This window comes from Schistocerca piceifrons, chromosome 6 (assembly GCF_021461385.2).
Source record: "Schistocerca piceifrons isolate TAMUIC-IGC-003096 chromosome 6, iqSchPice1.1, whole genome shotgun sequence".
Classification (NCBI taxonomy): Eukaryota; Metazoa; Arthropoda; class Insecta; order Orthoptera; family Acrididae; genus Schistocerca; species Schistocerca piceifrons.
In genome coordinates this window covers 430,297,426-430,321,841 of record NC_060143.1, presented here as the reverse complement: position 1 = coordinate 430,321,841, position 24,416 = coordinate 430,297,426, and the positions used below count along the sequence as shown (strand labels likewise).

The following is a 24,416-nucleotide window of genomic DNA, read 5'->3' as shown; positions in this document are numbered from 1 at the left end:
GCAGCGAATTGACGCATGGTGCAGGGAATGGCAATTGAATCTCAATGTAGACAAGTGTAATGTGCTGCGAATATACAGAAAGATAGATCCTTTATCATTTAGCTACAAAATAGCAGATCAGCAACTGGAAGCAGTTAATACCATAAATTATCTGAGAGTACGCATTAGGAGTGATTTAAAATGGAATGATCATATAATGTTGATCGTCGGTAAAGCAGATGCCAGACTGAGATTCATTGGAAGAATCCTAAGGAAATGCAATCCGAAAACAAAGGAAGTAGGTTACAGTACGCTTGTTCGCCCACTGCTTGAATACTGCTCAGCAGTGTGGGATCCGTACCAGATAGGGTTGATAGAAGAGATAGAGAAGATCCAACGGAGAGCAGCGCGCTTCGTTACAGGATCATTTAGTAATCACGAAAGCGTTACGGAGATGATAGATAAACTCCAGTGGAAGACTTTGCAGGAGAGACGCTCAGTAGCTCGGTACGGGCTTTTATTGAAGTTTCGAGAACATACCTTCACCGAAGAGTCAAGCAGTATATTGCTCCCTCCTACGTATATCTCGCGAAGAGACCATGAGGATAAAACCAGAGAGATTAGAGCCCACACAGAGGCATACCGACAGTCCTTCTTTCCACGAACAATACGAGACTGGAATAGAAGGGAGAACCGATAGAGGTACTGAAGGTACCCTCCGCCACACACCGTCAGGTGGCTTGCGGAGTATGGACGTAGATGTAGATGTAGATGTGCTGTTTTTTTTTTGTATTACGTTTTTGATTTTATTAAGTATGCGACATAGTACACTAACACTGATGTAACATCCTGTACATTTTGGCTGCTGGTAAATAATTACTGTAAATTCCCTAGGATATTACTGATCTCTCAATTTTTATATCAGCCTTTTACTACTATTTTTGCTCACGTAAGTGTGTTGTTGTTGTTATTTTTTACATAGGCCTGAAGATGGTGTAATTCAACATCAAAACTGGTTGCTTCAATAAATTACATGTAAAAGAGATGATTGCAGGTGTTTTAATTTTCATTTCATATTGAACAGCCAAAGTCCTGTGACCATCCATTACAAGGATGGACATACAAAGATTTTTTGCAGATGGTATTGTTCTATAAAGAAATATTATCTGTAAAAAAAAAACCTGCAACAACATTCAATCAGGTCTTGACAAGGTTTCAAAATATAGCAAAGATTGTTAACTTGATTTAAATATTAGAAATCTAAAATTTTGTCTTCAGAACATGCTGGAATAATATCACACACTTTTACTTTTATGTGTTTTTATCAGCAGTACTAAACATTTTGCCTCGTGTTGATAAGTACTGCCCTGCAATTCTGTCTCATATTTATGACTAATTTCTTCTAATTCACTACATTTAAATGATTATTTTAGGTTATCTGTTCAGTAATACCACTTTCCACTGTATGTTCTGTTGATTAGAGATGTCCTGAGCCACAGTGCTTCATTACCAGAAATCCCTAATTTAATTACATTAAATCCAGCTTCTATTAACTGAAAATTGTAGATTATGTTATCCAGCCATTCTGCCTGCTTGTTGAGTTCATTGTTTATGTGATTTAGATTTGGTGATTTTAATGTATACCACAAAAAGTTTGACATTTTCTTCTCACCCCTGATTTCCATTTTAACAGCTCAAAATTTTAATATCTGCAGTTTTTATATGGAAGGAGCAGTTCTGTCAGTGTTTCAAGAATTCTTGTAAACAAGTCATCATAGTAGCTGGTTGAATATATGCCAAATCAGCAATAAGGCAGAGCCTAATTTAGTTGTGGTCTTCAGTCTGAAAACTGGTTTGATGCAGCCCTCCCTGTTACTCTACCCTGTGCCTACATCCTTTTGAACTTGCTTATTATATCTTCCACCCCTTCCCCTGTGTCCCTCCAATACTACATTTATGACCCCTTATATATCATAAATTGCCCTACTAGCCAGTCCTTTCATTTAGCTAAGTTTTACCTCAAGTTTTTCTCTCCAGTTCTATTCACTACTTTCTCATTAGTTACACAATCTACCAATCCAATCTTCAGCAATCTCCTGTGGCACCATATTTAAGCTCCTGTGGCACCATATTTAAGAAGTTTCTACTCTCTTCTTGTCTGAGCTGTTTATTGTCCACCTTTCACTTCCATACAAGGCTATATGCCAGAGAAATACCTTCAGAAAAGACTTCCTAACACTTAAATCTACATTCAATCTTAAGAAATTGCTCTTCTTAAGAAATACTTTTTTGGCCATTACTTATCTACATTTTACATCCTCTTTACTGCAGCAGTCATTAGTTATCTCAGTGCACAAACATCTAAACTCATCTACTGTGTTTGGTGCCTCTTTTCCATATTTAATTCTGTCAACAGCACCTGACTGAATTCAAGTGCATTCCATTACTCTTGTTTTTCTTTTGTTGATATTTATCTTATATCCTTCCTTCAAGACATATTCCACTCCATTCAAATGCTCTTTCAAGTCATCCAACGTTCTGTCTTTGGCGGAATTACAGTGTCATTGACAAATCTCCATGTCTTGGGGAAAATTTCTTTATTTCTTGTCTCAGAACTTGAATTTCTTCTCCAATTATTTTTTTCCCTTTACTGTTTGCTCAGAGTCTAGATTGAATAACATTGGACAAAAGCTACAACACCGTCTCATACATTTCTCAGCCACTGCTTCCCTTTTACAACCTTTGACTCTTAATAACTGCCATCTGGTTTCTGTACAAGTTGTAAATAACCTTTTGCTCCCTGTATTTTCACCCCGTTACCTTTCTAAATGTACAAAAGCTGTTAACTTAGATTTGCCTTTATTCGACCTATCTTCTAAAATAAATCATGGGCTCAGTATTGACTCGCATGTTCCAACATTTCTCCAAAACCCAAACTGATCTTGCTTAATGTCAGTTCCATTCTTCTGTAAAAAATATGTGTTAGTATTTTGCAGCCATGATCTATTAAACTGATAGTTTGGTAATATTCACACCTATCAGCATCTGCTTTCTTTGGAATTGGAATTATTACTCCATGAACCATGGACCTTGCCGTTGGTGGGGAGGCTTGCATGCCTCAACGATACAGATAGCCATACTGTAGGTGCAACCACAACGCAGGGGTATCTGTTGAGAGGCCAGACAAACGAGTGGTTCCTGAAGAGGGGCAGCAGCCTTTTCATTAGTTGCAGGGGCAACAGTCTGGATGATTGACTGATCTGGCCCTGTAACACTAACGAAAACGGCCTTGCTGTTGTGGTACTGCGAACAGCTGAAAGCAAGGGGAAACTACAGCCGTAATTTTTCCCGAGGGCATGCAACTTTACTGTATGATTAAATGACGATGGTGTCCTATTGGGTAAAATATTCCAGATGTAAAATAGTCCCCCATTCGGACCTCCGGGTGGGGACTACTCAAGAGGACGTCGTTATCAAGAGAAAGAAAACTGGCATTCTACGGATCGTAGTGTGGAATGTCAGATCCCTTAATCGGGCAGGTAGGTTAGAAAATTTAAAAAGGGAAATGGATAGATATAGTGGGAATTAGTGAAGTTCGGTGGCAGGAGGAACAAGACTTATGGTCAGGTGAATACAGAGTTATAAATACAAAATCAAATAGGGGTAATGCAGGAGTAGGTTTAACAATGAATAAAAAAATAGGAGTGCGGGTAAGCTACTACAAACAGCATAGTGAACGCATTATTGTGGCCAAGATGGACATGAAGCCCATGCCTACTACAGTAGTACAAGTTTATATGCCAACTAGCTCTGCAGATGATGAAGAAATTGATTATTTAGGTAGTGTAGGGTGACAAAAATTTAATAGTCATGGGCGACTGGAATTCGACAGTAGGAAAAGGAAGAGAAGGAAACATGGCAGGTGAATATGGACTGGGGCTAAGAAATGAAAGAGGAAGCCGCCTGCTAGAATTTTGCACAGAGCATAACGTAATCATAGCTAACACTTGGTTCAAGAATCATGAAAGAAGGTTGTATACATGGAAGAACCCTGGAGATACTAAAAGTTTTCAGATAGATTATATAATGGTAAGACAGAGATTTAGGAACCAGAGTTTAAATTGTAAGACATTTTCAGGGGCAGATGTGGACTCTGACCATAATCTATTGGTTATGAACTGTAGATTAAAAATGAAGAAACTGCAAAAAGGTGGGAATTTAAGGACATGGGACTTGGATAAACTGAAAGAACCAGAGGTTGTACAGAGTTTCAGGGAGAGCATAAGGGAACAATTGACAGGAATGGGGGAAAGAAATACAGTAGAAGAAGAATGGGTAGCTTTGAGGAATGAAATTGTGAAGGCAGCAGAGGATCAAGTAGGTAAAAAGACGAGGGCTAGTAGAAATCCTTGGGTAACAGAAGAGATACTGAATTTAATTGATGAAAGGAGAAAATACAAAAATGCAGTAAGTGAAGCAGGTAAAAAGGAATACAAACGTCTCAAAAATGAGATTGACAGGAAGTGCAAAGTGGCTAAGCGGGGATGGCTAGAGGACAAATGTAAGGATGTAGAGGCTTATCTCATGAGGGGTAAGATAGATACTGCCTACAGGAAAATTAAACAGACCTTTGGAGAAAAGAGAACCACTTGCATGAATATCAAGAGCTCAGATGGAAACCCAGTTCTAAGCAAAGAAGAGAAAGCAGAAAGGTGGAAGGAGTATGTAGAGGGTCTATAAGGGGCAATGTTCTTGAGGACAATGTTATGGAAATGGAAGAGGAGGTAGATGAAGATGAAATGGGAGATATGATACTACATGAAGAGTTTGACAGAGCACTGAAAGACCTAAGTCGAAAGAAGGCCCTGGGAGTAGACAGCATGCCATTAGAACTACTGACAGCCTTGGGAGAGCCAGGCCTAACAAAACTCTACCATCTGGTGAGTAAGATGTATGAGACAGGCAAAATTCCCTCAGACTTCAAGAAGAATATAGTAATTCCAATCCCAAAGAAAGCAGGTGTTGACAGATGTGAAAATTACCGAACTATCAGTTTAATAAGTCATGGCTGCAAAATACTAACGCAAATTCTTTACAGACGAATGGAAAACTGGTAGAAGCTGACCTCGGGGAAGATCAGTTTGGATTCTGTAGAAATGTTGGAACACGTGTGGCAATACTGACCCTACGACTTATCTTAGAAGAAAGATTAAGGAAAGGCAAACCTACGTTTCTAGCATTTGTAGACTTAGAGAAAGCTTTTGACAATGTTGACTGGAATACTCTCTTTCAAATTTTGAAGGTAGCAGGGGTGAAATACAGGGAGCGAAAGGCTATTTACAATTTGTATAGAAACCAGATGGCAGTTATAAGAGTCGAGGGACATGAAAGGGAAGCAATGATTGGGAAGGGAGTGAGACAGGGTTGTAGCCTCTCCCCGATGCTATTCAATCTGTATATTGAGGAAGCAGTAAGGAAACAAAAGAAAAATTCGGAGTGTGGTGTCACCGCCAGACACCACACTTGCTAGGTGGTAGCCTTTAAATCGGCCGCGGTCCGTTAATATACGTCGGACCCGCGTGTCACCACTATCAGTGATTGCAGACCGAGCGCCGCCACACGGCAGGTCTAGAGAGACCTCCTAGCACTCGCCCCAGTTGTACAGCCGACTTTGCTAGCGATGGTTCACTGACAAAATACACTCTCATTTGCCGAGACGATAGTTAGCATAGCCTTCAGCTACGTCATTTGCTATGACCTAGCAAGGTGCCATTACCAGTTACTATTGATGCTGTAAAACATGTACCGTCAAGAGCGATGTTCACCAATTATGGATTAAAGTTAAGTATTCCAGCAGCTATGTACGTTTTTTGTTAGTCTCATTTCCTTGACCTGTTCCAGACCTCACACCAGCCTGCGTGAGCTAAAACGCGTGCCTTTTGGCTTCCTCTCATAGTGGGTTGGCTGTCTTGCCAACCCACAACATGGAGTAGGTATTAAAATCCATGGAGAAGAAATAAAAACTTTGAGGTTTGCCAATGACATTGTAATTCTGTCAGAGACAGCAAAGGGCTTGGAAGAGTAGTTGAACGGAATGGACAGTGTCATGAAAGGAGGGTATAAGATGAACATCAACAAAAGCAAAACGATGATAATGGAATGTAGTCTAATTAAATCGGGTGATGCTGAGGGAATTAGATTAGGAAATGAGACACTTAAAGTAGTAAAGGAGTTTTGCTATTTGGGGAGCAAAATGACTGGTGATGGTCAAAGTAGAGAGGATATAAAATGTAGACTGACAATGGCAAGGAAAGCATTTCTGAAGAAGAGAAATTTGTTAACATCGAGTATAGATTTAAGTATCAGGAAGTCGTTTCTGAAAGTATTTGTATGGAGTGTAGCCATGTATGGAAGTGAAACATGGACGATAAATAGTTTAGACAAGAAGAGAATAGAAGCTTTCAAAATGTGGTGCTACAGAAGAATGCTGAAGATTAGATGGGTGGATCACATAACTAATGAGGAGGTATTGAATAGAATTGAGGAGAAGAGGTGTTTGTGGCACAACTTGACTAGAAGAAGGGATTGGTTGGTAGGACATGTTCTGAGGCATCAAGGGATCAACAATTTGGTACTGGAGGGCAGCGTGGAGGGTAAAAATCGTAGAGGGAGACCAAGAGATGAATACACTAAGCAGATTCAGAAGGATGTAGGCTGCAGTAGGCACTGGGAGATGATGAAGCTTGTACAGGATAGAGTAGCATGGAGAGCTGCATCAAACCAGTCTCAGGACTGAAGACCACAACAACAACAACTTTCTTCTTGAAGTGTAGGGGTAATTTGCCCACATATATCTTACAAAACACATGGAATAGCTTTGTCATGGCTGACTCTCCAAGAGTATAAGTAATTCTGATGGAATGTCATCTACTCCAGGGGCCTTGTTTCAACTTGGGTCTTTCAGTGCTTTGTCAAATTCTTCTCACAGTACCATGTCTCATTTTCATCTATGTCTTCCTCCCTTTCTATAATGATGATGATGTTAGGTTTGTGGGGCGCTCAGCTGCACAGTCATCAGTGCCCGCTCTTTCTATAATACTGCCTTCAACTTCATTTCCCATGTATCTGCTCTCTATATGCTCCTTCCACCTTTCCGCTTTCTCCTCTTTGCTTAGTACTGGTTTTCCATGTGTTATGATGCACACATAGCTGCTTGTCTACTCTCCATAGGCCTCTTTAATTTTCCTCTAGGTAGTAACTACCTTTCACCTAATTATACATGCTTCTACATGAATTTTTACATGTGTCCTCTAGCCATTCCTGCATGGGCATTTTGCATTTCCTGTCAGTATCATTTTCTAGATGTTTGTATTCCCTTTCATAAGCTTTAATTTTATATTTTCTCCTTTCAAAGTCAAGTTTGATACCTCCTATGGTGCCCAAGGACTTCTACCAGACCTTGTCTTTTTCCCTAAGTGATCATCCGCTGCCTTCACTCTTTCATCTCCCAAAGAAATCCATTCATCTGCCACTGTATTCTTTTCCCTTGTTTCAATCAATCACTGCCTAATGCTCCCTCTGAAACTTCCAACCACCCCTGGTTCTTTCAACTTATCCAGGTCATGTCTCCTAAATTTCCTATCCTTTTGGTAGTTTATTTAGTTTTGATCTACAGTTCATGACCAATAAATTGTGGTCAGAGGCCATATCTGACTCTGGAAAGGTCCTATAGTTTAAAATCTGGTTCTGATATCTCTTTCTCACCATTATATAACCAGTCTGAAACCTTCCGGTGTTTTCAGGTCTCTTCACTGTATATAACCATATCTCATGAGTTTTAAACCAAGTGTTGGTGATGATTAAATTATGCTCTCTTAAAAATTCTACCAGGTGGGTTTCTGTTTCATTCCTTCACCCCAGTACGTATTCTCCTACTATTTTTCCTTCACTTCCTTTTCCTACTACTTAATTCCAGTATCCCATCAAAATTACTTTTCCTATTCCTTAACCATCTGAATAATTTCTTTTATCTCATCGTACATTCCTTCAGTCTCTTCATCATCTGTGAAAGTAGTTGGCATGTAAAGTTGTGGGTGTTGACTTTGTTTCTATCTTGGCTACTCCAGTGTGTTCATTATGTTACTCATAACAGCTTACCATTATTCCTATCTTCTTATTCACATTAGACCTACTCCTGCATTACCCCAATTCAATTTTGTATTTATAACAGTGTATTCACCTGACAAGAAGTTAGCAAACTTCAGTAATTCCCACTATATCTGACTTTAACCAATGCATCTCCCTTTTTAAATTTTCTAACCTTCCTGCCCAATTAATGGATCTAACATTCCACAATCCAACCCATATAGTGCCAGTTTCATTTTTCCTGATGGCGACATTTGCCTGAGTAGTCTCCAGCCAGTAATCCAAACAGGGGACTATTTTCTATTTTACTTCTGGAATATTTTATCCAAGAGGATGCTATCATCATTTAACCCTACAGAAGAGCTGCATGCCTGTGAAAAAAATAACAGTTGTAAGTCTCCCCTTTCTTTCAGTTGTTTGCAATACCAGCAAGGCCATTTTTGTTGTGTTACAAGGCCAAATCTGTTGATCATCCAGACTGTTGTGTGACCACTGGCTAATGCCCCTCTTCAGAAGCCATGCATTTGCCTGGCCTGTCTATAAGTAGCTATCTGTACAGTTTTGGCATGCAAGCCACCTCCCCATGATAAGGTCCATGTTCCTGGGGAAGCCTAATAATAAGTTTAATTATGTAGTTAATTCACTTCATAACATATTAGATCAAAGTGAAATTTTTACCAACAGAAAGATCATCACATTTCACAATTGCTTTTAAATAAATTGTTGACAGTTCAGTACCCACACTGCACTCGTAATTATACTTCACTTTTGTAAACTGAAGTTCATCAGTTTTATCTTCCAATGGCTGCAGGTTAATAGGCAAGGTCAGTATGCTTTATTCATTGCAATCTTGAAACCTGAGCTTTTAAAGAGGAAATATTCTACTTGGGTGTTCCACATAAATATTCATGTAAGAGAAAGGGAAGGCAACCACTCACGTAATGTGACTGATGTATGGTGCATAGTAACACACAACAGAAAACAATATTACACCAACTTTCAAGCACTTGTTCTTTCTCTAATATAAGTGCACACACACACACACACACACACACACACACACACACACACACACACACCCTTGGTCAGTCAGTTTCACAGTGGCCACAGACTTGTGCTTTGGGGGTCTGTGTTGTAATGCTTGTGAATGTATGTACTTTTACTACAGAAAAATCAAGAGCTTAAAAGCTTGTGTAAACACTATTTTGTGTTGCTTGTTTTTATGCACCACACGTCTGTCTGCTATAGGTAAGTAATTGCTTTTCCATTATTTTGCATGAAAATTTTGTGTGGAACACTTCAATAGACTATTTCCTCTTCAAAAGCTCAGAATACAAGATTGCAATGAATAAGGCATACTGATCTTGCCTATTAACATGGAGCCATAGGAAGATAACTTCAGTTTGTGAAGATGAAGTACAAATAACTTACGGGAATTCAACCACGTGATTTTGGCAACAACCACTGATATTAACAGGTGAGGTAGCATAAATTCTGCCCCTCTGTTTTTTAAGAAGGGAGAGAGCAGGATTTTATGCAGAACTTAAACAAAAACCATGATCTATGAAGTTACTTTCTAATTTATTTTCAACAGATTCCTTAATAATTCTATCCCACCCAGCTAGCACTCAAGCTTATTTCAAGGTGGATATTGAGTTTAGGTTCAGTTGAAAATTCAAGATTGAAAAATCAACCTGTTACACAGCTTATTTCAAGGTAGATATTGAGTTTAGGTTCAGTTGAAAATTCAAGATTGAAAAATCAACCTGTTACACAGTTTACATCAAGCTGTAAAAATTTAGCTTGAATTAAAATAATTTTCCCAAGCTTGAAATAAACTGTAATTTCCTTGGATGGCTGTACAGCAGACACGCGCGCAGCATAGCTTCCATAGACATCCATGGGAAGCGCTACAAGCATTTATAAGCCTTGCACTGACTCTGTTGGGTTTACAGCCATTTTATCTTTGTGACGCACATTAATGATTGTTGACTGTTGTCAAGTTACCCAAATGTCTGACTCTGCTGGGTTTACGGCCATTTTATCTTTGTGACGTGCATTAATGATTGTTGACTGTTGTGAAGTTACCCAAATGTCATCTTTACTTTCAAAATTTCAAACAAAAAGTTATTTCAAATTACTTTAAAAACCCTTTGGAATGAAGTCACCAGAAGCAGCTGCTTACTCAGTGACGTTTATACTAGTTAATGATTCTTACTACATCAGTGAGTTTGAAGTTATTTTGCTAATCTGGGGCATAAATTATATTTAGGTTGATCAGTTTCAACTTTTTACATTTTTTTATGTTTAGGTATGGCTAACATTTTCTTTTACCTGTTACAGGATCATTATACCAGCGAAGTCAGCGATATTTGATCCTGCTCTGTTCTGTGTGCTGGGGCCGGAGGGGCTTCAGAATAATTAAATTTTAAAATAAAACAATTTTAAACACTTTGAAAATAAAATATTTTAAACGTACATGCCTTGATAATTTTTTTCACACCATTTCCATTCTGATATTTATTTAATTAATTAGGTTCAATAAATTCAGATTAATAATTATATAGCTTAAAACAAGCTGTAAATACCAGGCTGTATTCCACGTGTGTAGATACAGCTGGAGCCAAACTTGATAAGTCAAGCTTGAAATATAGCTTGAACTCTGCCAACTTTGATGTTTGTTTCAAGCTTGAATCCAACTAACAGGCTTGAATATTCCAGCTTTGATCAAGCTTATATACTTGAACTTTACATCTGGAAACAAGTTTGAAACTGGCTTACTGTGCTATCTGGGCAATAGCTGGAAGCGCATGTTGTTATATTCCATGTTGTTATATTCCATAGGATGACTAGTGCCAAGACAATGTTCTGCAGTGACAGATTTGCTTTGCTATTGTAAATGTGTGTGCCGATTATGTTCAGTACAGTGGTCCTCGTAGACCTTATAGTCTGACCAATATATGACATGCCATAACAGCAACTGGGATAGTGTTAATAAGGACACTGTTGAAATTAAATTAGCAAGCAGCCTTATAAAGGTAGAGATGGTGGTTTTCATTTATATTCTGTGTGGAATCCTGCTCTCTTCCTTCTGAATAAATGGAGGGACAGATTTTATGCCACCTCATCCATTGCTTACTAATTTCACTACAGATGGCTTCTGTGTGTGTTATCTTTACAGAGTTTCTCTGAAAACCGAGGTTTTAAATTCCCTTGCGCCATGCTTATTTGCTGCAGTTTTGCCTTGAAAATGGCAAGGTGTGCTCCTTTCAAAATATTGCAGTTGCCGATGATGTCACCTGGCTGTATTCAGTAAGTTATTTGAGCGTTGTATATTTTGGGAGAAACTTAGACCTCACAAGGTGAAGTAAGATTAAGTATTATTCCATCCAGGAATTTGCATAGTTGTGCCACATAAATTTTGCTTACATGTAGCACTGGAATGGAGAAGTACCAGCTACACTGTGAACTGATGCCATGCCTTAATTTTGTGACGAGCTAACTTTTTATATTACCATTGGTTTTATTTTTAATTTTAACTTAATGTAATAAGACACCCATCAAATAAGTTGCTCTTTGTGTCCATAGTTAAAATTAAGGCCATGTTCTAAATAGCTGTCCGAACTTATTGTGCTTAGATCTATAATTGTTAAATTTGTATATTTAGCTCATCTTGAAGTCAAGACTAAATGTTACAGTCACTGCACATTATGTGCAAGGCAAATCAAGTGCGTTGTGAAAATTAGGGATGATCATATTATGTACATTTTATTTGCTGTAGCTTGTACAATGTCTTCTCATGATTTTCTATGGTCACTTACCTTCAGTTACAAAGTATTTCATTACTACTGCAACACACAATATAAGTAAATGCTAGACGGTTAACTTGTTTATCAAGCCAAAGACAAGATGGCTCAGAGTACAATGACAGGGAAGTCCAAACAGCATGGCTTTTGCATATATTGTGTGCAGCCCAATATAATGACAGTGAACAGCACAACGAAGAATGATGATTCTCCAATAGTCTAATAATACATGTTTATTGTAGTATCATCACAGAAAATCAGTCTCACATAAGACAGTAATAACAGAAATGATCATCCTTCATCAGAGGTAAATACAACTCAAATTCAAAATAAAACTTCAGTTCAATAATTGATGTAGCACCACTACACAGTAGCACTGAGCCCCTGAAAGATGTGTGTTAGCTGCTGGGTAGTGTAACAGAGCGATGCAGTATGGTAGAGAGTAGGTTGAAGCTCCGACAGATGGAACACTGTGGGTGGCCAGTGTGAGTGGCCTGGAGCAAAGCTGTGACTGCAACAGATTGCTGGAGGTTGCACAGTGGTGGAGGAATACCTGTGGGCTGTTGATCATCATGTGGCCCACAGGGGCAAACTAATCCCCAATAGCAGTGCCACCTTAGTTGCTGCATATGATGCCTATGAACAATGATGGTGGTTCCTGGCGGTGCCTGCTAGTATTAAGCCTGTTTGTTATCAGCACCAAATCAAAATACATGATGCAATAAGCAAGGCATGTAAAATGTCTCTGAAGGAGGAACACCTCCAGACCAAGGGCCGGCAAACTGCAGGGCACAGATGTTGTGCCAGAAACAAGAGTGGCCCACTTTGGAGGTGCCCAGCTTTGCATACACTGCACTACTCCTCCCAAAAAATAGAAAAGCTCCCCTTCCCCCCCCCCCCCCCCCCCACTCCAGGAAGGAGGTAGGGAGCATTAGGGAGGTTGTAGGGTTGTAGCAGGTAAAGATGCAATGGGTTGTCATTGTGGACAGACAGCTGTACCATATTGCAGAGGGCTTGCAAGGATACTTCAACGAGGGCAGCACCACAAGAAGTAACTGGCAGCCGGGCCATAGCAGCACATGGTAAGGAACTGTGGAAGGTGTACTGTGTGCCAAAGAGATGCCTGTAGAACGAGCAAAGGAGAGTCTGAGTCATGATGCAGAAGTCGGGAACATAAGAAAAACAGTGAGAACCCTCGTGGCCTGTGTGTACAGGATGGTATGAAGGACTGTACAGAATTTAGAGCTGTCATGCAAAGGTGTGCAGCAGTGCATAACATCAGGCTCCAGCTTTCAGCTGATATACAGGGTGATTATAATTAAAGTTAAACTTTCAAACTGCTGTAGAAATGATACCATTGGTCAGAATGAAGTCAAATTGCAATGGAATATTATCGGAGAAGGGGGAAACATATGGCAGAAGAAAAATAAATGGTTACAAAATGTAGCAATAGATGGCACTGTAGGCATCATAATTTAATAGTGGTCAATTACAAATGACAAATGAATTATACAACAATGCCTAAGATGTACGTTTGACATTAAACAAACTGTACTACTCAGTGTGCATGGGTGTACAGGTATGATACTGTTAGTTACGTAAGCCCATCCACCACAGCAAGGTCACAACACACTGGATGGGAAAAAATTGGTTTTTAATTGTCCTGAGGCCAAATACCACATAAAAAGCATCACTCACATCAGTTTTTAATTGTCCTGAGTCCAAAAACTGCATAAAATGCATCAATCACATTGGTTTTTAATTGCCCTGAGGCCAGAAACCACATAAAGAGCATCAATCACACTGATTTTTAACTATCCTCAGGCCATAAACTGCAGAAAAGCATCAATCAAAATCAAATTGGATTATTAATTCCCATGTGACTGGTGAAAGACATGTTCAATATGCTTTCCACCATTTTATGCAACAAGTTGAAATAGAGAGACAGCCTGGTCCACCAATTGATCGAAATGTTTCTGGGGTCACATTCAGTATGTGTTATGCAATGCATACCTTCAGTGCAGCTAAGTTTGCAATGGGAATACTGAACACAACATCTTTCAGGTAGCCCCACAGCCAGAAGTCACACAGATTAAGATCAAGTGATTGGGACAGTTAGGCTGCAGGGAAATGGCAGCTGATAATTCTATCATTTCTGAAATGGCACTTCAGCAGCTGCTGAACTGGATTTGGAATGTGCGCAGGTGTGCTGTCTTGCATAAAAATGATCCCATCTACGCTGTTGAAGAGCTGGAATGTCAATTTTCATGGTATGGAAGTAGAAAATAACATTCTTGTCGAACTGTTACCCTTGATGGTAGCAGAGTCAATGGTTATTATCAGTGACATGAGTAGGGTTGTGTTACTTACATGCAAGTAAAATTATGTAAATCTTGTGCTTGAAAATGACACAAAAAACAAAACTGCAATAGCACAACAAAACAGTTACAGGTGAAAGTGAAAATGATATCATTTAAAGAATTTATAGAGACTGTGGGTGATGGTTTACTATAACAGAATACATTATTTCCAGGTCAAATTTATGCATACACTTTTCTGCATGTGTTTTACATACCTCTTAAGTGATTTAGGGAATCTATAGGAAACCCAAATTTATGCACATTTGACTTTGAATTCTCCCATATGTGAGCCTAGTGATTCAAGCATCAAGCTGCCATGTTCACCTTACAAGTACTTTGAAATGTTGTACTTGAGGGCAGAAGTGTTTTTGTTGGAGTACTTGATGTGCCACAGTAGGTAGCCCATTAGACCAACATTGATACAAATTAATTACTTGTGGAGTTGTCCAGAGGAAAGTTTCATGACAATGTACACAATTCCTTTCACTATTTGCTGCCAACATTTCCAGATCCACACTGTAGAAGTTATACAGCTGTACTCTAGCATCATGAATGCAGTTACTGTTTATTTCCTCATTGTCCTGTACATAGCAGCTGCTTGAGTGTAAGCTATGAAGTTACCAGATATATGGAATACACAAAGACCACAACAAGTACTACAAAAAGGAAACGATAAAACATACCACCATGTAAAAATATAGCATTTCTACAAGAAAATAAAAAAAATGTTATAAGCCCCTTAGAAGTAGCTTACAACATTTTTACAGGTCTTTCAAATTATATGATAGAACTAAACATGAAAAAGAATATCCAATCTAACAAATACCGGGTGCGGCAGAAGTGACTAAGCAGTTTTAAGGAGCTATAAAAAGTGAATCTGGATGTATAGAGAAAAAATGTTTTTATTTTCTAAATTAGTGCAATATACCATTTTACATTCATTTAGTTTTGAAAATAATGTCCTCAAGATGGCAGCCATTAGCATCAATAGATTTTTGTAGATGGTCCCTGACATTTCAAGCAGCTCTTGCACGCATATCGCAGGTTATGGCATTTACTTCATCAATAATCCACTCTTTTAACTCTAGTAGGGTGTGAGGGCAGCTTTTGAAAACCTTTTCCCTCAGATATCCCCAAAGAAAATAGTCACAAATGCTCAAATCTGGTGACTGCGTAGGCCACCTGGCATCATCCCTCAAAGAGATGAGGCATCCTGGAAACATTTCTCCCACAACATCAAGTGAAATTCAAGCTGTGTGAGCAGTAGCTCTATCCTATTGGATCCACAAGTCCCCCAGTCCATACTCTTCAACAATCTCGTCCATTCAGAAAATTTTGCCACATTGAAACGTAACATGTGGAATTCACTGCCACGGTCACTCCTTCTTCCTCAAAAAAGTAAGGGGCTACTACACCAAATTGTGATATGGCACACCGCACTGTCACTTTAGGAGAATGTTGCGGTCTTTCATGAATAATTCGGGGGTTATTTTCAGCCCACACACACAAAGATGAAAATATGCCTCATCACTACTGAAGAAAGCTGCATTTGGAGGGATCTGAGCAAGCATTTGCTCACACAGATTTTGAGAGTTGGCCTAGTCTACTTGGTGTAATTCTTGAGCAATCATTATTTTGAAAGGACGGAACTTCAAACTGCATTGCAAATCCATCTGAAACTGTGGTCTGAAATTCTCAATGCAACAGCATTTTGTCGAGCAGAATGTTGCGGCGATTGTTGAACTGCTGTTCTCACCTGCTGCACATTTTCTGGCATTCTGATGGATCTGCATTGGAAATGTGTATCTATTCTTAGTGTGCTACCAGTTTCCTCCAACTGCAAAACCCAGGACCGATTGGTGTTTGCTTTAAGAATGGTGTTGTTGCATGGAATGTTGAACTGTTGCCGAAAAGCTCTTTGTGTAGCTATCACAGATCTGTTGTTTTCATAATAAGTGTGAATGACAAAACCTTGATGTGCACCAGTCCAGACCATGTTGCCAACTGAAATAGGGTCAACAGCTGAACTAAGGCAGACCACATGCAACTGCCTACTCCCAACCACAGCCCCAGTGGTAATCGATAGAAACTGCTCAGTCAGTTCTGCTGCACCCTGTATAAAATTAGTACATGTTACAGTTCAATGTACATCAGTACTGTCACACAAGACAAAGCTGCAGAAGCAACAAAATTACTAAAAAACACTCCAACTTTTAAGCACTGATTGGGCCTCAATACCAGTCTTAAAGAAGAGTGCTCTAAACTTAACTGAACCACTTACACACTTACATTATAGTTCACCCCGAGCTGGAGCTTTTCCTCAGGTACTGAAACTGTCTTGAGTAATTTCAGTTTATAAAAAAAGTGGGAGGAATTCAAACTCATTACAATTTCCTCCTACATTTTCAAAAAACTATTTCAAGTAATTGTACAAGACAAACTTTTGGAATTCATAAATAAAACGTAAATCCTGTGTAATAAACAATACTAGTTAAAAAATAAGGGATCAACAATAATTGCCATTTATGAGTACTTTAAATATTGGCCTATCAAAAGCTTTTGACATGGTGGATCATAAGAGTCTACAGTCAAAGCTTGAAAAAGTGTGGTATTTGAGGTGTATCCAAAACTTGGATCAGTGCTTTCCTGAGTAATTGTAAACAGCAGTGAGCATAAAACACACCCAGTGTCAAGTTTAAAAATATTACTTAACGTATCTCAGAGTGTAATCTGATTAAATATGGCGTAACTTAAGGACCAGAAATGCAACCACATTTGTTCATTTTGTACATTAATGATCTAATCTTCATCGTGGATGCTCAAAAACTATTGTATTTGCAGATGACCCAAGAGTCTATTAAACCAAAGCCTAAATAAATAAATAAAATTCTATTAGAAGAAGAAAGTAATGACAAACTACAAAAATCAGTAAGCACCATCACAAAACAACTTAGCAACTGTGCAGAGAATAATCAGCTTATACTAAATAGTGGAAAAAAGAACTCTCTAACAATTCACGGCACTCTAATCAAGAATAAGTACATCCCATTTACCTCTATCAATGCTGAACCAGTTGGTTGAAGCATACCAGTATATGATTTTAGGATGGGTATGACGTAAATTGTTGACGTCAGATGTCAGGCTGCCATATTTATAGGCTTACATAAATTTTGTAACAATCTTATTTCACTTATCTGATCTTATAGAAGTCAATTTATTATACTGATTCATATTCTGATATTAATTTCATTTTGACCTCAGCGATCATACAAATATCTCTGCACTGGTTTGTCTGTTACTAGTTGATACTTGGAAATAAAACATAAGCAATTCTCATTTTGTAATTCCAGGACACCTTTTAGAAGGATTGAAACCAGTTTTTTGTTGGCATTTATGGAATAAACTTCTGCATATGTTAGGAACATTTTCCAACTAATAATCTTTGTGATATAAGCAACTTAACAAAAATCACTATCATAAAATATGAATTTCAATATTAAAAGCTAAAAGCCATGAGAAACTTTATGCTGCAATATGACAGGAACAAATTAATGTGTAACTGGATGCGGCCAGCAATTCTTTCATTCTAATTCATAAACTTTCTGTTTCTAATGATAGATGATATAAGCAGTTATTGTTAGAAATATATATAAGCAGTGATGAATTAGCCATCTTGTCCTCCATTTTCCAACATATTTTTGTGAACCAGTTTTGTTACAGTTTTACAATATAAATATGTAATTCTGTTGTCATGGATTTCTCAAAATTTCTCTTGGCACTGAAAAAATGAAAATGGCGTGTGATGACGACCAATCGTCAGGTAGACCACTCACCTGGTGCAAGTCTTTCGATTTGACGCCACTTCGGCGACTTGCGCATCGATGGGGATGAAATGATGATGATTAGGACAACACAACATCCAGTCCCTAACCTGGGCCCTTAGGATTGACAGTCTGTCACACTGACCACTAAGCTACCGGGGCACTACCAAATTATTAGCTACGCTGTTAAGAATTCAGCAAGTTGCAGAAAATTTTGGTGGAGCAGATACTCGCAACATTCTTTTACAGCTACTGCAGCATCAGAGAGTGCTGAGAAATGAAGATGAATGTTTGCCAATTAACTGTTACATCATGGTATATTTCATGATAGCATCCATGGAGAAGAAATAAAAGCTTTGAGGTTCGCCAATGACATTGTAATTCTGTCAGAGACAGCAAAGGACTTGGAAGAGTAGTTGAACGGAATGGACAGTGTCTTGAAAGGAGGATATAAGATGAACTTCAACAAAAGCAAAACGATGATAATGGAATGTAGTCGAATTAATTCGGGTGATGCTGAGGGAATTACATTAGGAAATCAGACACTTAAAGTAGTAAAGGAGTTTTACTATTTGGGGAGCAAAATAACTGATGATGGTTGAAGTAGAGAGGATATAAAATGTAGACTGGCAATGGCAAGGAAAGCGTTTATGAAGAAGAGAAATTTGTTAATGTCGAGTATAGATTTAAGTGTCAGGAAGTCGTTTCTGAAAGTATTTGTATGGAGTGTAGCCATGTATGGAAGTGAAACATGGACGATAAATAGTTTGGACGAGAAGAGAATAGAAGCTTTCAAAATGTGGTGCTACAGAAGAATGCTGAAGATTAGATGGGTAGATCATATAACTAATGAGGAGGTATTGAATAGAATTGGGGAGAAGAGGAATTTGTGGCACAACTTGAGAAGAAGAAGGGACCGGTTGGTAGGATATGTTCTGAGGCATCAAGGGATCACAAATTTAGCATTGGAGGGCAACGTGGAGGGTAAAAATCATAGAGGGAGACCAAGAGATGAATACACTAAGCAGATTCAGAAGGATGTAGGTTGCAGTAGGTACTGAGAGATGAAGAAGCTTTCACAGGATAGAGTAGAATGGAGAACTGCATCAAACCAGTCTCTGAACTGAAGACCACAACCACAACAACAGCAGTACAGACACCAAATTCTTAGGATTACAGTTGCAAAGTGATTTAAAATGGAATATGTATATAGATTATCTGAATGCAAAATTAGGCAAACCCTGCTAGAGCTTGCACTAAATAACATGGTTCTTGCACAGAAACACACTTTCATCCAAAGCACTGGAAAATCCACCCCTTTGTGCTGAGTGAGTGGCCAACTTAGTTGGCCATCGTTTACCAACCTGCATGCTTCAAGCATTCTCTCCATTCCTTAGTGTGGCACTGCAGTTTTTATGCACCATAGGACAGAAAAAGTTCTTCATAATCAGGCATGCATGAGTATATGAAGTGTCATTAAATGTTGGAAGAGACAAACAAGGGAACATAATCTCATTTAAAAAATGTACTAGAGAGGGTTGCAAAAACCACTAGCTATTCCAGTCCCACAACAATGAGAATGGAAAAGCAGGTGGAAAACATAGTTGCAAGTACCTCCCAGTGATTCTGTGCTTCAGAACAAATGCAGAAGAAGAAGAAAATTTTATATTTAGTTAATACTGACAAACAAGTTGTCAGTGGGAGACTTGCACTTGATGTCGGAGAAATATGTTCTTATGTTTTTTATCTTTCATTGTCTGTATCATAGTAAACAACGTGGTCAGATAGGCTACATTTTTACCCCTTTTGTATTTTATGACATTCCCTTTTGGCAGTGCCTTGTCAGACTTGTTTTGTGAAGGTTGATTCATTGTTTACGTGATTATTTCTTTTTAGTACTCTACTAAGAAACTGTTGACTTTTAACATCTATATTTGTTGAATTATTGATTGTAGATAACCTGCTAATATAAGAGTTAGCAAAATAGCTAACTATACCTTACAAGTTGTGCAGAATATGCATTTGTGCACAGGCTTTGTCTGTCAAACTGTATCTCCCCTACTGCTTGGTGGTTATTCACAACAGAACCACCCGCCTGCCCCCCCCCCCCCCCCCCCCCCATCTCCCCTCCCTCCCCTAATGTTCCATCTGTACAGGTACAGTACAAGTTATTTTGTACACTCTATGTCTTCTTTATTCACTAAACCTCTTTAATGAGGAGACAGTAAAGAGTGAATATCGTGCCTACTTTGATTATCACCTTAAGTATAGGGTCACATTTTGGGGAAACACAAACGTAGCTAACAGTACATTCTAATTGCAGAAAGGATTTTTAGCATCATGTTTTCATGTAACCTAGAGATTCATATTCTTCTGTATAACATCTCCAGTAACCCTCCTTTACCAAGTACTTTATGGAAACACATGCATTTTTCAAAATATATGAAATAGGTATGGATGGTAGATTGCAAAACGAGCTGTAACTTTAATTATCACTGTACCAGACAAAGTGAAAAATTACATTTGACCTAAATCCACATTTCCCTGTGCTTGAAGGTACATTCTATATGGAAATTAACCTTCATAACAAACTTCCTGAAAACATAACAGCAAGTACTGAGCTCAAAACATTTTGAGAATCTATAAGACACAGCATCATTGTTTTTGCTTCATATAAGGATATTTAAAAGTATGAAGTGTATTTCAGAAATGATTTTTTATTTAAAATGTGTATGCATAGAAATGTAAGTTCTGTAATGTATCATCATATGCTTTTTACATGTATATATATAAATTGATCTGTCCTATGTCTTATACATAAGCTGCTTTTATAGACAAGAGGACAATTTTTCAATACAATGCAATATATGACTTTCTCTTTCATTATAGATAAAAGATAAATTGTTTTTCTCTGAATGACATATAGCACCGACAACTAATTTCAGTCTCTTTTACAGTAATTGACTCTTTTACGGTAACTGACCTTATTGCCCAATTTATCAGGAGAAAAGGAGCAGCCTTTTTTAAGTATGACAGAAAAATTTCCTTAGGTCTAAATGAATGATTTTATAATTTTGGCATATATGTTCTTTGTCATATGATTGCAGGCAAATAAACTAAACAGGTTTCCAGAATGAAATTTTCACTCTGCAGTGGACTGTGTGCTGATATGAAACTTCCTGGCAGATTAAAACTGTTTGCCAGACTGAGACTCGAACTCAGGACCTTTGCCTTTGTGGGCAAGTGCTCTACTGTCTAAGCTACCCAAGTACGACTCAGGATCCATCCTCCTATCGGTGCACAGTCTGCTGCAGAGTGAAAATTTCACTCTGGGAACATCCCTCAGGCTGTGGCTAAGCCATGTCTCTGCAGTATCCTTTCTCCTAGGAGTGCTAGTTCTGCAATGTTTGCAAGATAGCTTCTGTGAAGTTTGGAATGTAGGAGATGAGGTACTGGTGGAAGTATAGCTGTGAGGACGGGTCATGAGTTGTGCTTGGGTAGCTCAGATGGCACAGCACTTGCCTGTGAAAGGCGAAGGTCCCAAGTTTGAGTCTCGGTCCGGCACACAGTTTTAATCTGCCAGGAAGTTTCAAACTAAACAGCTGATTATGTTTGAATGAAGTCACTCCCATACACATGCACATTTTGTTTTTCTAGTGTGAAGCTTCTTGTTGCCTCACAGTTTGTCTTGGTAAGCCTGACACTCACCTCATCCTGTGCTCTCTGGGCCTTCATCTCATCCTGCTCTGCCTCCAGCCCCTGAGCACGCTCCTGCATTGTCCGCAGTTGTGCTATCTCACGTTCTCTGGCCAGCCGCTGCAGTCGTAGTTCTTCCTCGACAGCTGCTTCACGCTCTGCCTTTCGACGCATATATTCTTCAACCTGTATGGCAAAAAAGAATGTGCTATATAAAAGGGGTGTGGCAAATGGTGCACCTCAGGCAGGACTGCAAACCTCCTTCAATTTACATAAGAAAGTAATTTGTTATTGTGGTATACTGAAGACAGTAGTGTTGCCAGAGAGCAGGCATACAGTTCATCATAGTGGAATTTAAAACTGCGATATACTTAAAATGTAAGGGAACACCACTTTTCTGTTCTGCAACAAAGTAAGTTTTGTGCTACTGCCAGTCACAAATTAGGCAGGCCATTGCCCCTAACAACTTAGCATGTGAAAGCAAAATCTACATTAAGCTGATAACCAACAATGCAGCAGAAAGCAAATGCTATGACTGCAACAACATAAGCAAAAAGCGTTACTGATGAGCAAAGCCAAAGCAGTCTTAAACAACTACACGCTCACACACAGAGTTCTACTCAAACTTTGTGTCCCGAAAGTAACATAAAAGTTTTAAAACATTTGACAATCAGGATATGGTGGCTTGAGCAGTGAAATATGGACTGCCACTCTGTTCACTGGTTGGGTATTTATTTCGTGTAGAGGCCAATGGCCATTCCCAAGTGATGTGTTTGCCTCAGCCCCTGGAACTGTGGCAGGCACAACACAGACATATTTGCCACACGAATAATATCACCACCATTCTCCGAATCTGTCAACACATTACTGGAGTGGAAGGATATTAGAGTAGGCAACCGATCACTCAGTAATTTATTGTACAGGGTGTTTCCAGCACAACTGATCCGATGAATTTTCTAATAAACATAAATTGATGTGTTGATTATGTCACAATGATAATATAATGATATGGATAGAGTACGGGTGGATGACCAGGTGGCAGCACCTGTTCCACAAATTCAAATTATGCATACAGTAACATTGTATTTATGTGTGCAGTGTGTAATTGATTATTAATGTCTGACTTTGTTGTTTACCTTTATTATGACACACAAGTGATGAAAATTGGTGACCTTGTATAGACCCAAACCTGCAGTTAATTCTAGTTTTGATAAATCTCTATGGATTCTTGTAAACAACAATCACAGAATAATTGAGGAGATTGTATCCCCATAATTGAGAATTCTGCCCTGCTGTCATGCCTATAACAGCACAGAGGACCTTTGCATCTCTGAGTACCCTCACATCCTATTCCAGGATTATCTTAACCAGTTTCCCCTCCCAGGTTGTGAAGTCTTTCACAAAAGCCATTTATCCTATCTACATACCCATCAGCATCTTGTCAGACATCTTGTAGTTGCTGTTTTGTTTTAAAAATATGTATCTGTATGTATTTTAAATTGGTTTTAATAATTAGGTTAAGTGCAATAGCCAGGGTGCTGCCAGACTTCCCGTGATAGACAGCATGTAACTAATAAATTAATTAAAAAAATGGTAGTGTTATTGGCATGAGGTCCAGCTTCAATGCCAGCACTTCATACACCATGACACCAAGTTTTTGTGGAGTATAGAGGAAAGACTGTAGTGTGTCAGAGAAGTTTTTGTGACTGTAGGCAGGGAAGTTTTGTTCAACATATTTCCTAAAAATTATTTGTGAAGTTGATGAGACCATGAGGAAAACATTTTAATTCTACTGGAAATTAACAGCTTTGAATTTTTCACAGACCGCTCTTCTATGAATTAAAGGTAACAAAAGGAGGTATTAACTGAGAAAAGAGTGAGACAGGGTTGTAGCCTACTCCCTATGTTATTTTATCTGTACTTGATTATGAGGTAGAGGAAGCTATGAAGAATTATGGGAGAAGAAATAAAAATTTTAAGGTTTATGATGACTCTGTAATTCAGTCATTTAGCAAAGGACATATACTATCAGTTGAATAGTACATGTAGTTTCTCCGAGAGATACTAAAGATCAGCAAATTGGGGAGAAAATACTTTTATCACACTAACTGATTAAAGGAATGGACTGTTTGACAGGACTCATCCTGAGGCATCAAAGCATATTTTATTTGGTCATGGAGGGAAATGTGGAGGTTAAAAACCAAGGTTGGAGGCTAAGTATTGAATACAGTGAGTGGATTAGAGTGAATTCAAGTGGCAGTAGTTAAGATGAGTTTGGAAAGTTGCCCTGAACCAGTCTTGCCTGAAGACTACAGCAATAATGGAGATAGGACTTACTAACCACAAAACTATAGGTGCAGAATTGACATTGGTGTTGACTGAAAAGTTAAGAGAGGTAGAAAATACTTCTGGCAAAGAAAATCACAGGGAAAATGATTTTAAAAACTCCTAACCATCAGCAGTGAACATACAACTAGGTAAATATCAGGTTGATTCCCACACCCTACTTCAATATATGCTATATAAAAATCATCCACTCGTCAATTGTCATTAACATTGTCAAAACCCAAATAACAAAGGCAACCCCATAGAAACATGTGTAATGGCAA

The 24,416-nt window shown here is 38.6% G+C and overlaps 1 protein-coding gene across 1 annotated transcript in view; it reads right to left on the bottom strand.

Moving 5' to 3' along the window:
• LOC124803364 (cilia- and flagella-associated protein 45-like) overlaps nucleotides 1-24,416 on the bottom strand; it is a 162,194-nt gene that overhangs the window by 93,891 nt on the left and 43,887 nt on the right. Inside the window, exon 6 of the mRNA XM_047264550.1 lies at nucleotides 21,820-21,993. Coding sequence (XP_047120506.1) covers nucleotides 21,820-21,993 — 174 coding nt within the window. The remainder of the gene's footprint in view (nucleotides 1-21,819; nucleotides 21,994-24,416) is intronic.